The sequence below is a fragment of the Phocoena sinus genome, chromosome 18 (assembly GCF_008692025.1).
Source record: "Phocoena sinus isolate mPhoSin1 chromosome 18, mPhoSin1.pri, whole genome shotgun sequence".
NCBI lineage: Eukaryota > Metazoa > Chordata > Mammalia > Artiodactyla > Phocoenidae > Phocoena > Phocoena sinus.
In genome coordinates, this window is record NC_045780.1 from 51,484,688 (window position 1) to 51,499,440 (window position 14,753).

The 14,753-nt window shown below is 38.9% G+C and overlaps 1 protein-coding gene across 23 annotated transcripts in view; it reads left to right on the forward strand.

Moving 5' to 3' along the window:
• SCEL (sciellin) overlaps positions 1–14,753 on the forward strand; it is a 132,998-nt gene that overhangs the window by 67,439 nt on the left and 50,806 nt on the right. For 17 of the 23 annotated variants that reach the window (XR_004346653.1, XR_004346654.1, XM_032611017.1 and 14 more), the window contains 3 exons: positions 6,052–6,096; positions 7,519–7,578; positions 14,521–14,580. Coding sequence is in view for 21 of the 23 variants with exons in the window: in XM_032611017.1 (XP_032466908.1) it covers positions 6,052–6,096; positions 7,519–7,578; positions 14,521–14,580 (165 nt within the window). In the remaining 2 variants the exon portion in view is untranslated. The remainder of the gene's footprint in view (positions 1–6,051; positions 6,097–7,518; positions 7,579–14,520; positions 14,581–14,753) is intronic. The other 6 variants (XM_032611013.1, XM_032611002.1, XM_032611015.1 and 3 more) reach the window with 1 other exon arrangement.

Sequence of the window (14,753 nt, forward strand, 5' to 3'; positions counted from 1 at the left end):
TGTGCCTTGGTGTGTTTCTCCTTGGATTTATCCTGTATGGGACTCTCTGCTCTTCCTGGACTTACTGACTACTTCCTTTCCCATATTACGGAAGTTTTCAACTATAATGTCTTCAAATATTTTCTCAGTCCCTTTCTTTTTCTCTTCTTCTTCTGAGACCCCTATAATTCAAATGCTGGTGTGTTTAATGTTCTGCCAGAGGTCTCTCAGACTGTCCTCAATTCTTTTCATTCTTTTTTCTTTATTCTGCTCTGCTGTAGTTATTTCCACTATTTTATCTTCCAGGTCACTTATCCGTTCCTCTGCCCCAGTTATTCTGCTATTGATTCCTTCCAGAGAATTTTTAATTTCATTTATTGTGCTGTTCCTCATTGTTTGTTTGCTCTTTAGTTCTTCTAGGTCCTTGTTAAATGTTTCTTGCATTTTCTCCCTCTATTTCCAAGATTTTGGATCATGTTTACTATCATTACTCTGAATTCTTTTTCAGGTAAACTGCCTATTTCCTCTTCATTGGTTTGGTCTGTTGGGTTTTTACCTTGCTCCTTCATCTGTTGTGTATTTCTCTGTCTTCTCATTTTGCTTAACTTACTGTGTTTGGGGTCTCCTTTATACAGGCTGCAGGTTCATAGTTCCCGTTGTTTTTGGTGTCTGCCCTCAGTGGGTAAGGTTGGTTCAGTGGGTTGTGTAGGATTCCTGGTGCAGGGGACTTGTGCCTGTGTTCTGGTGGATGAGGCTGGATCTTGTCTTTCTGGTGGGCAGGAACGTGTCCGGTGGTGTGTTTTGGGGCGTCTGTGAACTTAGTATGATTTTAGGCAGCCTCTCTGCTAACGGGTGGGGTTATTTTCCTGTCTTGCTAGTTGTTTGGCATGGGGCATCCAGCACTGGTTGTTGACTGGAGCTGGGTCTTAGCATTGAGATGGAGTTCTCTGGGAGAGCTCTCCCTGATTGATATTACGTGGGGCCAGGAGGTCTCTGGTGTACCAATGTCCTGAACTCAGCTCTCCCACCTCAGAGGCTCAGGCCTGACACCCAGCCGGAGCATCAAGACCCTGTCAGCCACACAACTCAGAGGAAAATGGAGAAAAAAAAAGAAAGAAAATAATTAAAAATTTTTAAAAAATTAATTATTAAAATTAAAAAAATTAAAAGTAATAAAAAAAGAAAAGAAATGAGCAACCAAACCAATAAACAATTCCACCAATGATAACGAGCACTAAAAACTATATATAAAAAAAAAAAGGACAGATAGGACCCTAGGACAAATGGTAAAAGAAAACCTATACAGAGAAAATCACACAAAGAAGCATACATACACACACTCACAAAAAGAGAAAAAGGAAAAAAAAAATTATATATATAAAATAAAGGAAGAGAGCAACCAAATCAATAAACAAATCTACTAATTATAGTAAGCATAAAAACAGAAAAAAATTAGATGAAGAAAGCAAACCCCTAGTCTACAGTTGCTCCCAATGTCCACCTTCTCAATTTGGGATGATTCGTTGTCTATTCAGGTATTCCACAGATGCAGGTACATCAGGTTGACTGTGGAGATTTAATCCACTGCTCCTAAGGCTGCTGGGAGAGATTTCCCTTTCTCTTCTTTGTTTGCACAGCTCCTAGGGTTCAGCTTTGGATTTGGCCCCGCCTCTGCGTGTAGGTCTCCTGAGGGCATCTGTTCTTCACTCAGACAGGACGGGGTTAGAGGAGCCGCTGATTCGGGGGCTCTGGCTCACTCAGGCCGGGGGGAGGGAGGGGTACGGAGTGCGGGGCAGGCCTGCGGCAGCAGAGGCCAGCGTGACGTTGCACCAGTGTGAGGCGCACCATGCGTTCTTCCGGGGGAGTTGTCCCTGGATCCCGGGACTCTGGCAGTGGCGGGCTGCACAGGGTCCCAGGAGGGGAGGTGTGGGGAGTGACCTGTGCTTTCACACAGGCTTCTTAGTGGCGGCAGCAGCAGCCTTGGCGTCTCATGCCTGTCTCCGGGGTCCACGCTGATCGCAGTGGCTCGCACCTGTCTCTGGATCTCCTTTAAGCAGCGCTCTTAATCCCCTCTCCTCGTGCACCAGGAAACAAAGAGGCAAGAAAAGTCTCTTGCGTCTTCAGCAGGTCCAGATTTTTTCCCAGACTCCCTCCTGGCTAGCCGTGGTGCACTAGCCCCCTTCAGGCTGTGTTCACGCTGCCAACCCCAGTCCTCTCCCTGGGATCCGACCTCCGAAGCCCGAGCCTCAGCTCCTAGCCCCGTCCGCCCCTGCGGCTGAGCAGACAAGCCTCTCAGGCTGGTGAGTGCTGGTCGGCACCGATCCTCTGTGTGGGAATCTCTCCGCTTTACCCTCAGCCCCGCTGTGGCTGCGCTCTCCTCTGTGGTTCCGAAGCTTCCCGCCCCCCGCCCCCTCGCCCACCCTCCGTGTCCACCAGTGAAGGGGCTTCCTAGTCTGTGGAAACCTTTCTCCTTCACAGCTTCCTCTCACTGGTGCAGGTCCCGTCCCTATCCTTTTGTCTCTGTTTTTTCTTTTGCCCTACCCAGGTACGTGGGGGAGTTTCTTGTCTTTTGGGAGGTCCGAGGTCTTCTGCCAGCGTTCAGTAGGTGTTCTGTAGGAGTTGTTCCACATGTAGATGCATTTTTGATGTATATGTGGGGAGGAAGGTGATCTCCACATCTTACTCCTCCCCCATCTTAAAGGTCCCCCCCCGGAATCATTTTTGATTCTTTCATGTCTTGACCCCTTTGTGTAGTATTAGGCACATATGGATTAAATGTCTAAAATGCCCTGCACACCCCCACGACCTCACCCCAGTTCAGACCATCATTGGTTCCATCACAGGTTATCAGAATAGGTATCCAGATTGACTTACACTCCTCATCTCTCCCCCCAGTAGACCGTTACTACCCATCACTGCCAGAGTTTTCTTTCTATGATTCTGCTGGAAAAATCACTCCACCTGGCTCCCCATTGCCTGTTCAATTATGTATAACCTCATTCAATGCCTTTGATAACCTGCCTCCAACCTAACATTCCTTAGCAATTTCTGACTTCACCCTTACATTTATCCTACATGCAGTACCAAATTTAATCACTTCCTTTCTGTAGTTTCCAGAGCCTCTGCCTTTCTTTATACCATTCCATCCACATGGTGGCCTTTTCCAACCTCAACGCCACCATATCCATCCATCCAAGTCCTACCCATTTTTCAAGATCCAGATCACATACCACCTCCTCTGTGAAGTCTTCCCTGAGTGATCCAGTGAGATGTGACTTCTGCCTCTCTAAGCTATTACAGCTCCATTATTCATATTATATAACAACTAGTCATATTTGGTATAGTTTTGTGGTATTTATGTAAATGTCTCATCTTTATTATCTCTTTAATCTCTTAGAGCAGATATTTTGTCCTACCACCTGTCATCTGCAAAGTCTGACACAATGTTTTGTGCAAAGTAGAAGTGTTTATATAGTAGATAATGGTAAAACAATGATAAGCAGTGAGAAAACCCTGAGTATAAACATTCCATAGTTTAAATCCTGTGGCTACAAAATTTTTCCTTGTTTAATGGAATTTAGCAGTGCTAAGAATGTTATTAAGGATTGCAGTCTCAGTCAAAGAACTGAAGAGAAGAAACAGAAGTGACACTTAGCTCTTTGCTGCAAACTCATGGGCAAAGTAGTAGCTCTAGATCCAGACAGAGATAGTCGAAAGTATCCTGAATGTTTTCATTTCTTTGTTGTCTAAGTGCCTAGATCTCTAATTTTATTTAATTATTTTTGTTTGAGGTAATAGTTTATTTTTAATAGGGATTGGACAGTTTTTTGGACTGGATAGATTTTTGGTGGGTGTTTAAGGGAGAGATAGGTGAGCGATGCTGAAGGGCACTTATGGTTTGGCACAAGTCCAACAAAAACAGTGAGAGCTGCAGTTAGTTTAACTTTCCTGTCCCCTCTCCCTCGCCAGGATGCACGAATTCCACAGCCAGATACATTCTTCATGGGGAGAAGCTGTTGCTTTGACGTGGGCCAGGGGAAATGTCTTTTGCATCGATAGCTGAGAATCGTTACTGTGGACTGTCTAGAGGGATGAGACATAGCTGTATTTATCTTAGTTGCTTTGTAATACTCCTTTGAAAAATGAACTCTTACTCCTATCTGACTAAGAGCATTTAATTTATTGTAAATGCAACGGTGAAATTTAATAGCCAAAGGTTTCATCAATTTAAGGCCATTTTGAAAACTCAACTCCTTTGTTCAGAGTGCAGCCCCTGTTTCACTTAATTTCCCACAGAGTGTCTTCTCATGATTTATGTTAATTTTCTCGTGGAAGCCCAAATCCTGATCTCATCATTGTGACTCACCAGTCAGAAAGGTTTAGGGCTAAAATTTACAGAGTTTGCTCTTTCCCTTGGGGACATGGAACAGATTTGTAGCCTCAGTGTTGGAAGGTAGAATTTCAAATAAGAAATGACAGTGCAGCATTGTGTCAGGGCACTGGGTAGTGTTTGTCTCACACAAGGATAGAACGTTAATCCATTTTTTGTCAGGGTCAGCAACTTTCACGTTTCTATATTTATTCTCAGCCTTCAGTTCTTCCATTGAATATGCAATACTACTTGAAATGATTCATCTCTGTGATGGCTGTTGATTGAATGAGTTTTTCAGATTCCTGAAGAGAGCTGTTCCAGTAGTTATTCTGGTGATCTGCTATGCCAGGCATCTATTAAGCACATTACTGACTCAACGACCGTAGATCTCTAAGGCTGAGCCAAAGTCTTGGTGCCTCTAAATTCAGTTTAAAAAATAAATATAATGAGCATTTTTAAATGAAAAAATTAATATCGACTGGAAACTGTTTACTATAATTGCCAAAATTAAATTGAGAGTTTATGACATGCCAGGTATAATCCTAATCACTTTCCATTCATTAATTTATTGGTTCTTTTCTGAGGTAGGTACAATTAGTATTCTTATTTTACAGATGAAAATAATTGAGGGAGCAAGAGGTTAGGTAACTCACCCAGAGTCACCAACTAATAACTACCTGACTAGAATCCAGGTATCCCTGACTTGGGAATCTGAATGTCTAACTACCAAGTTACTTGGCCTCGTGGCCTCCTGGTCAACATCAATGATGACTTGAGAAGAAAGAGGAACATTCAGGAAGTGTGAAAAATATGTGAGGCTAGAGCAGGAAGAAGGGAAAACCAAGACTTGTGAACTGGAAAACTGGGTGGGGAAGGCAAGAGAAATGGGGGTGAAGTGGGTGGATAGAAGGGTTGAGAAGAGGATATATTGTGAGGAGCAAACAGGAATGAAAAACCACTGTGGCTGCCTTCCTTGGGGAGAAGGCTGAACTCCTGTGGTTCTAAGGAATATTCCAGAATCCAGGGGGTTAGCTTAAACAAGTAGCTCCTGAAGAAGCAGTCAGTAGAGTCTTTACAGTTTTCAAGTATGGAAACAGGAGAGCAAGTGTAGCTGAACTGGAATAAGGGAGAGTAGAGTTCAAGAGAGAAGCCAGACTTACTGATAAATGAGTGTTTTCCAACAGCTGCTTTGTGCAAGTACATTATGCAAAGATAGAATCTATAATTAGTCAACATACCTGTATTTGTTGATTCAAGTAAAACCTGTATTAAGCATCTACTGTGTGAAAAACCCCATATTAAACACTGAAGAGGATCCAATATAAAATACATTTCAAAATTTTAAGTGGTGTGTGTGTGTGTGTGTGTGTCTCTATGTACACTAGCAAGGACATTAACATGAGACAAGTGTATGATTACTATATTACAAAGTATAGCAACGTAGGTACTGTAAAGGAGATACAAAAATCCAAAACGCTGCAAGGCTTCCAAAAATGTAGGGGACTCTACTCAGTTAAAGGACTGGGAAAGATTTCTTGGCGAAAGTGGTGTTTGAGGAGAGCTTTGAAAGATAGAGAGGATTTTCGTGGATGATAAATGTGGGACATACGTTGAACTTCAGAGAACTCAGAAATAGTTGTTTTAAGCTGAATCTGCCCCAGGATTTTACTAATGTAAGATATTCTTTTCTCTCCCCAAAGTGAAGAATTAGATAATCTCATCAAAATGAACAAAAGCTTGAATAGGTAAGATTTTAAAACATCTATTTTTTCGCTTTATTACTGAATTTGCTTTGTTATTTTTCAGTATTTGAGCATGAGGACCCATATACTGGGCTAGTCAAAAGCATCCTACAATTCTTGAATAAAAAGCTTGCAGAAATCGTTTCATCATTGTTATAAATGGTTATTACAATTTAAAGACACTAATATTGAAGTGTCTTTGATTTTCACACACCAGTGTTTAGTAAGGCAGTTATAAAAATAACCACATTTCTCTTCCTGAAATGCTAATATATTAGTATGTAAACAATTTGGTTTGGTCACTGAATGCTTGTAGTTGAACCACTACAAAAACCACTCATCTTCTTAGTTAACATTATCTCCTTATTGTGAGTCATTTGTAATTGCATAACTTAAAGATCATATTAATTGAGGTTTGTGTTAGAGGTCTGTGCAATTTTAGTTCTCTCTCTGTTACTTGGCACACTAACATACAAAACGGGCAGGGACCAAAGTGAAGAAGAAACAAAGCAAATGTCCGTTTTCTTATCTATAAAGACAGGAGGCATTAGATTAAGAATCAGACTTCATGGCCTACTGGGACCAGGCAGGGATAGATGAGTGAAGGGAGCTGGCTCTGTATCGTAGAGGGAGCGCCCTGACTGGGAGAGCCCAGCTGTTTCTCAGCTCCAGCTGATGTTGCCACGTGACAATTTGAGCCTAAAATTGCAGGACACTTTCAGGAGATCCTGAAACTCCAGGTGTCTACATGTCATGGCCAGCTTTGTAAATATTGGTCCACATAAGAAACAAAAACACTCCATGAACCCAAACAACACATCCATGAACCTATTACAGCTTGTAGATCCCCAGTCTGTATCTTTTCTTTTCTTTAAGGTCCACTGCAATTTAAAATTTGAGTCTAGGAAGATACCTGTTTGGAATAAAGTGATTTCAAGAATTGTAGCTCATCTTTCCTAGCCAGCTATTTTTCCTGTCTTAGGTATAAACTTATCTATGTTTTTTTGAGTTAAGTATCCATTATTAGCACTGATGAGACTCTTTGTTCAATACATTTAAAGAAATAAGGGTATTGATGGTCTCTTTAGAGCAAATCTTAAGGCAGAGCCAACAGAGAAAATGTAAGTATGTCTGTCTCTAACCTGAAAATATTATCTCCCAGATTGCTTGTTTTATTCTTTCAGACATTATTAGCTGGAAGGGAGTTATGTCCTCTGGCATAAAAATGTACTAGCAGATGGGGCAGTGCACTCAGTATTGTAAATTTAGTTCGGACATGATTGCCCAGAAGGATTTCTGCTGCTCTATTCAGTAAGAGTAAATGAGCAATTCATGAAAAATTTTTACTGTATCTGACCTTTCAAGATACCACACAATTTTATTTCAATATGCAGTCTTTTATTTGAATTTCTTTGTGTTTTATAGACCCAAAAGCCTTGAAAATCTCATTGTTGTGAATACCCAGACAGACAAAGATGGCAAAGGGTAAGATTTGATTGAGACTCATACAGGCTTCTTTGATTGAGTCCTAAACTGTATGCCATTTCCTGGGGGAGACCCCCTGCTCAAGACAAAAGTCAGACAGGCTGGTGGAAGAGGCACTTTATCAGGGTCAGGAGATGGGTGGGTGTCTTGGGACTGGCTCTGCCACCAACATCAATCTGGGTGACCCTGGACAAGTAGCTTAACCTCTGGAGACCTCTGTTTCCTCAGTCCATAAAATGAAGGGTATGATCTAGATGGTCTCTAAGTTCCCTTTTACATCTAAAAGTGAAAGAAATCAAACTGACCATTACAAGTAGTGAACAGTAGGCTGGTTTATGAACTAAATATGTTCACTATAGGACATATTGATACTGGGAGCATAGCCCCTCACCACTGAAGTCTTTCTGAGGGACTGAGACATTTTTCAGTTGGAATCTTGATTGAGTCACTTCATATGTATATCACTCAGATATACTTGTAAACATCTCAAGGTCAAAAGCCATGCTTTTATTTATTTTGTATCATAAAAAAGATTAATTAATGATCAGTAACCATTAATTTAAAGAGCATTTAAAGAGGTTAACTTATAGTTTTAGACTGACACTGATATACTAGAAAACGAATTACTACTGACATTATTTTTCATGTTGAAAGAAACCAAACTTTTGACAGTTTCATTAAAGAAAATCCTAGAACAATCAAGAATGACAAAGGATAAAGATTTCTGAGGTCTCTACTGCTTTTTCTCCAGATTGGCTGTTTATCTTGTATTCAGTGTGTCATTAGATTTGCCTTTTCCTACCATGATGATTATTTCTATTGTCCTGGTTATCTTTAAAAACCATTGATCTGTGCCAAGCTGTGCACAGATGGGTATTCTAGCATTCCAAGTCAAACTCTGCAGTATGCCTTCTTAACCCTCTCTGATGTAGAACACAACAAAGTCTATATAACAAAAAGTGTGGGCAATCACAAACTCCAATCAGACACTGAACACTTATTACCAACATATTACTATAATGTGAATGTGCAAACATTATTACAGGTGATTTTTTTTTTTCCAAATGGGGAACAGATGAAGTGGAAAGCAGTCAGTTCTCTGTAAGTGGTTGTATGAGTTTTACAGGAAAAGATGAGATTTCAGATTTTTTAAGAAATGAACTTTGGAAAATGAAATTAAACATCCTCTAGAAGGAATAAATAGCAGAATAACTGGGTCAGAGGAACAGATAAGTGACCTGGAAGATAAAATAGTGGAAATAACTACCACAGAGCAGAATAAAGAAAAAAGAATGAAAAGAATTGAGGACAGTCTCAGAGACCTCTGGGACAGCATTAAACGCACCAACATTCAAATTATAGGGATCCCAGAAGAAGAAAAGAAGAGAGGGACTGAGAAAATATTTAAAGACATTATAGTTGAAAACTTCCCTATTATGGGAAAGGAAATAGTCAATCAAATCCAGGAACCACAGAGAGTCCCATACAGGATAAATCCAAAGAGAAACATGCCAACACACATATTAACCAAACTGTTAAAAATTAAATACGAAGAAAAAATATTAAAAGCAGCAAGTGAAAAACAACAAATAACATACAAGGGAATCCCCATAAGGTTAACAGCTGATCTTTCAGCAGAAACACCGCAAGCCAGAAGGGATTGGCAGGACATATTTAAAGTGATGAAAGGGAAAAACCTACAACCAAGATTACTCTACCGATCAAGGATCTCATTCAGATTCAATGGAGAAATTAAAACCTTCACAGACAAACAAAAGCTAAGAGAATTCACACCACCAAAGCAGCTTTACAACAAATACTAAAGGAACTTCTCTAGGCAGGAAACATAAGAGAAGGAAAACACCTAAAATAACAAACCCAAAACAATTATGAAAATGGTAATAGGAACATATTGATAATTACCTAAAATGTAAATGGTTTAAATGCTCCAACCAAAAGACATAGACTGGCTGAATGGATACAAAAACAAGACCCGTATATATGCTGTCTACAAGAGAACCACTTCAGACCTAGGGACACATACAGACTAAAGAGGGGATAAAAATGATACTCCATGCAAATGGAAATCAAAAGAAAGCTGGAGTAGCAATTCTTATAGCAGGCAACACAGACTTTAAAATAAAGACTATTACAAAAGACAAAGAGGGACACTACATAATGATCAAGGGATCAATCCAAGAAGAAGGTATAACAATTGTAAATATTTATGCACCCAACATAGGAGCACCTCAATACATAAAGCAAATGCTAACAACCATAAAAGGGGAAATCAACAGTAACACAATCATAGTAGGGGACTTAACACCCTACTTTCACCAATGGAGAGATCATCCAAAATGAAAATAAATAAGGAAACACAAGCTTTAAATGATGCATTAAACAAGATGGACTTAATTGATATTTATAGGACATTCCATCCAAAAACAACTGAATACACTTTCTTCTCAAGTGCTCATGGAACACTCTCCAGGATAGATCAAGCCTTGGTAAATTAAAAAAAACTGAAATCGTATCAAGTATCTTTTCTGACAACAATGCTATGAGACTAGATATCAATTACAGGAAAAAAAACTGTAAAAAAAATGCAAACACATGGAGGCTAAACAATACACTACTTAATAACCAAGAGATCACTGAAGAAATCAAAGAGGAAATCCAAAAATACCTAGAAACAAATGACAATGAGAAAACAATGACCCAAAACCTATGGTATGCAGCAAAAGCAGTTCTATGAGGGAAGTTTATAGCAATACAATCCTACCTCAAAAAACAAGAAACATCTCAAATAAAAAACCTAACCTTACACCTAAAGCAATTAGAGAAAGAAGAACAAAAGAAAACGCAAAGTTAGCAGAAGGAAGGAAATCATAAAGATCAGATGAGAAAAAAAAAACAAATTAAGGAAATGATAGCAAAGATCAATAAAACTAAAAGCTGGTTCTTTGAGAAGATAAACAAAATTGATAAACCATTAGCCAGACTCATCAACAAAAAAAGGGAGAAGACTCAAATCAACAGAATTAGAAATAAAAAAAAAAAAGTAACAACTGACACTGCAGAAATACAAAGGAACATGATAGATTACTACAAGCAACTATATGCCATAAAATGGACAACTTGGAAGAAATCAACAAATTCTTAGAAAAGCACAACCTTCCAAGACTGAACCAGGAAAAAATAAAATATAAACAGACCAATCACAGCACTGAAATTGAGACTGTGATTAAAAATCTTCCAACAAGAAAAAGCCTAGGACCAGATGGTTTCACAGGCGAATTCTATCAAACATTTACAGAAGAGCTAACACCTATCCTTCTCAAACTCTTCCAAAATATAGCAGAGGGAGGAACACTCCCAAACTCATTCTACAAGGACACCGTCACCCTGATACCAAGACCAGAAAATGATTTTACAAAAAAAAGAAAACTACAGGCCAATATCACTGATGAGCATAGATGCAAAAATCCTCAACAAAATACTAGCAAACAGAATCCAACAGCACATTAAAAGGATCATACACCATGATCAAGTGGGGTTCATTCCAGGAACGCAAGAATTCTTCAACATACGGAAATCAATAAATGTGATGCACCATATTAACAAATTGAAGGAGAAAAGCCATATGATCATCTCAATAGATGCAGAGAAAGCTTTTGACAAAATTCAACACCCATTTATCATAAAAACCCTCCAGAAAGTAGGCATAGAGGGAACTTACCTCAACATAATGAAGGCCATATATGACAAACCCACAGCCAACATTGTTCTCAATGGTAAAAGAATGAAACCATTTCCACTAAGATCAGGAATAAGACAAGGTTGCCCACTCTCACCACTCTTATTCAACATAGTTTTGGAAGTTTTAGCCATAACAATCAGAGAAGAAAAAATAATAAAAAGGAATCCAAATCAGGAAAGAAGAAGTAAAACTGTTTGCAGATGACATGATACTTTAGATAGAGAATTGTAAAGATGCTGCCAGAAAAACTACTAGAGCTAATCAATGAATTTGGTAAAGTAGCAGGATACAAATTTAATGCACAGAAATCTCTTTCATTCCTATACACTAATGATGAAAAATCTGAAAGAGAAATTAAGGAAACACTCCCATTTACTACTGCAACAAAAAATAATAAAATACCTAGGAATAAACCTACCTAAGGAGACAAAAGACCTGTATGTAGAAAACTATAAGACTCTGATGAAAGAAATTAAAGATGATACAAACAGATGGAGAGATATACCATGTTCTTGGATTGGAAGAATCAACATTGTGAAAATGACTATACTACCCAAAGCTATCTACAGATGCAATGCAATCCCTATCAAACTACCAATGGCAGTTTTCACAGAACTAGAACAAAAAATTTCACAATGTGTATGGAAACACAAAAGACTCCGAATAGCCAAAGCAATCTTGAGAAAGAAAAACAGAGCTGGAGGAATCAGGCTCCCTGACTTCAGACTATAATGCAAAGCTACAGTAATGAAGACTGTATAGTACTGGCACAAAAACAGACATATAGATCAGTGGAACAGGATAGAAGGCCCAGAGATAAACCCACGCACATATGGTCACCTTATCTTTGATAAAGGAGGCAAGAGTATGCAATGGAGAAAAGATAGCCTCTTCAATAAGTGGTGCAGGGAAAACTGGACAGCTACATGTAAAAGGATGAAATTAGAACACTCTCTAACACCATATACAAAAATAAACTCAAAATGGATTCGAGACCTAAATGTAAGACCGGACACTATAAAACCCTCAGAGGAAATCATAGGAAGAACACTCTCACATAAATCACAGCAAGATCTTTTTGATCTACCTCCTAGAGCAATGGAAATAAAAACAAAAGTAAACAAATGGGACCTAATGAAACTTAAAAGCTTTTGCAAAGCAAAGGAAACTATAAACAAAATGAAAAGACAGCCCTCAGAATGGGAGAAAATATTTGCAAATGAAGCAACGGACAAAGGATTAATCTCCAAAATATACAAGTAGCTCATGCAGCTCAGTATCTAAAAAACAAACAACCCAATCCAAAATTGGGCAGAAGACCTAAATAGACATTTCTCCAAAGAAGATATACAGACTGCCAACAAACTCATGAAAGGATGCTCAACATCACTAATCATTAGAGAAATGCAAATCAAAACTATAATGAGGTATCACCTCACACCAATCAGAATGGGCATCATCACAAAATCTACAAACAACAAATGCTGGAGAGGGTATGGAGAAAAGGGAGCCCTCTTGCACTGTTGGTGAGAATGTAAATTGATACAGCCACTATAGAGAACAGTATGGAGGTTCCTTAAAAAATTAAAAATAGAACTACCATACGACCCAGCAATCCCACTACTGGGCATATATCTTGAGAAAACCATAATTGAAAAAGAGACATGTACTACAATATTAATTGCAGCTCTATTTACAATAGCCAGGACATGGAAATAACCTAAGTGTTCATTGACAGATGAATGGATAAAGAAGATGTGGCATATATATACAATGGGACATTACTCGGCCATAAAAAGAAACGAAATTGAGTTATTTGTAATGAGGTGGATGGACCTAGAGACTGTCATACTGAGTGAAGTAAGTCAGAAAGAGAAAAATAAATATCGTATGCTAACACATATAAATGGAATCTAAAAAGAAAACTAAAAAATGATTGTGAAGAACCTAGAGACAGGACAGGAATAAAAACGCAGACGTAGAGAATGGACTTGAGGACACGGGGATGGGGAAGGGTAAGGTGGGATGAAGTGAGAGAGTGTCATGGATTTATATATACTAACAAATGTAAAATAGATAGCTAGTGGGAAGCAGATGCATAGTACAGGGAGATTAGCTCTGTGCTTTGTGACCACCTAGAGGGGTGGGATAGGGAGGGTGGGAGGGAGACGCAAGAGGGAGGAGATATGGGGAAATATGTATATGTATAGGATTCACTTTGTTATAAAGCAGAAACTAACACACCATTGTAAAGCAGTTATACTCCAATAAAGATGTTAAAAATAATATTAATTAATTAATTAAAAGATAAATAAATAACTGAAGTTTGGAAAGTTCCATACAAGTGGTGGAAATTAGGAAAAGTGGGATGAACAACACAAGTCAATCGTGTGGGCTAGGAAGGAGGGGAAAAGAGAAGGGGTTTGTAAGGTGGTATAACTTGATAGCAGCTGGGCTTTGATGCAGAAAAGATGGGTCTGTTTGGTGTGGTAGGGAGAGCCCACAGTTTCTTTTCCTTCTTCCCTGCCTGTCTCCCTTCCTTCTTCCTTACACAGAAAGAACCTCAAATGTCAGCAGTCTTATCACAGTGAAAGACAGAGACAGATGAAAATAACATTGAACTGGGGGATTTAGAGAGATTAGCTTTCATATTCCCTAATTGTTTTAAGCTATTGGCATGTGAAAGTTTTATTGGTTGTGGTCAAGTCACATAAAGTACTGGTGTCATCAAAGAGTTATTTCTACCTTTCCCAGGTTACTTTTTATTTAAAATGACTTGTCTAAATCTTCAGAATGTTTAGATTTAAAATGTTGATCATCTGATTTCCACCCTTGATGTGAATGATTTTCATGTTTAAGGAAGACAATATCTCAACACATGTATTAAAGTTAGTTTCTCACCAACCCACCCTCAAAGGACAAAGAAAGCAAAAGCTGAGATGTGGGGGGGAACGTCTACTTTTAAATTGATTTAATCATAACCGAGCAATGGTTGGGTCCTCACTGTAGGATAGTTAGCATATCAGCATTTGGCATGAGAAGAGCTACTTGAATTAAATATTTCTAAAGACTTCTGATGTTTCAGGTACTGATAATGTCTTACTGCTGTTGTGAAAAATCTGTTGAATCTCTCTTTCTCTCTCCGTTGCTGTGCTCTCCCTGCCCCCTCAAATGTTATAAAGAAACCAAGGCCTTGTAAGTCTTATTAAAGTTAATCAAAGGACTGACAAAAACAAGAAGGGGTAAGTAAAGCTCCTAACATAATGGGGCTCTCTTTTTTCATGTTAGATTTTTACACCTTGTTGGAAACGGGAGTGTTATACTTTCCTCTGTCACAGTTGAACTGTTGCACTTTGGGGCCTATCAGAGATAGTAGTCAAAACATATGATGAATCCTGTTTCCGTAAGACCACAT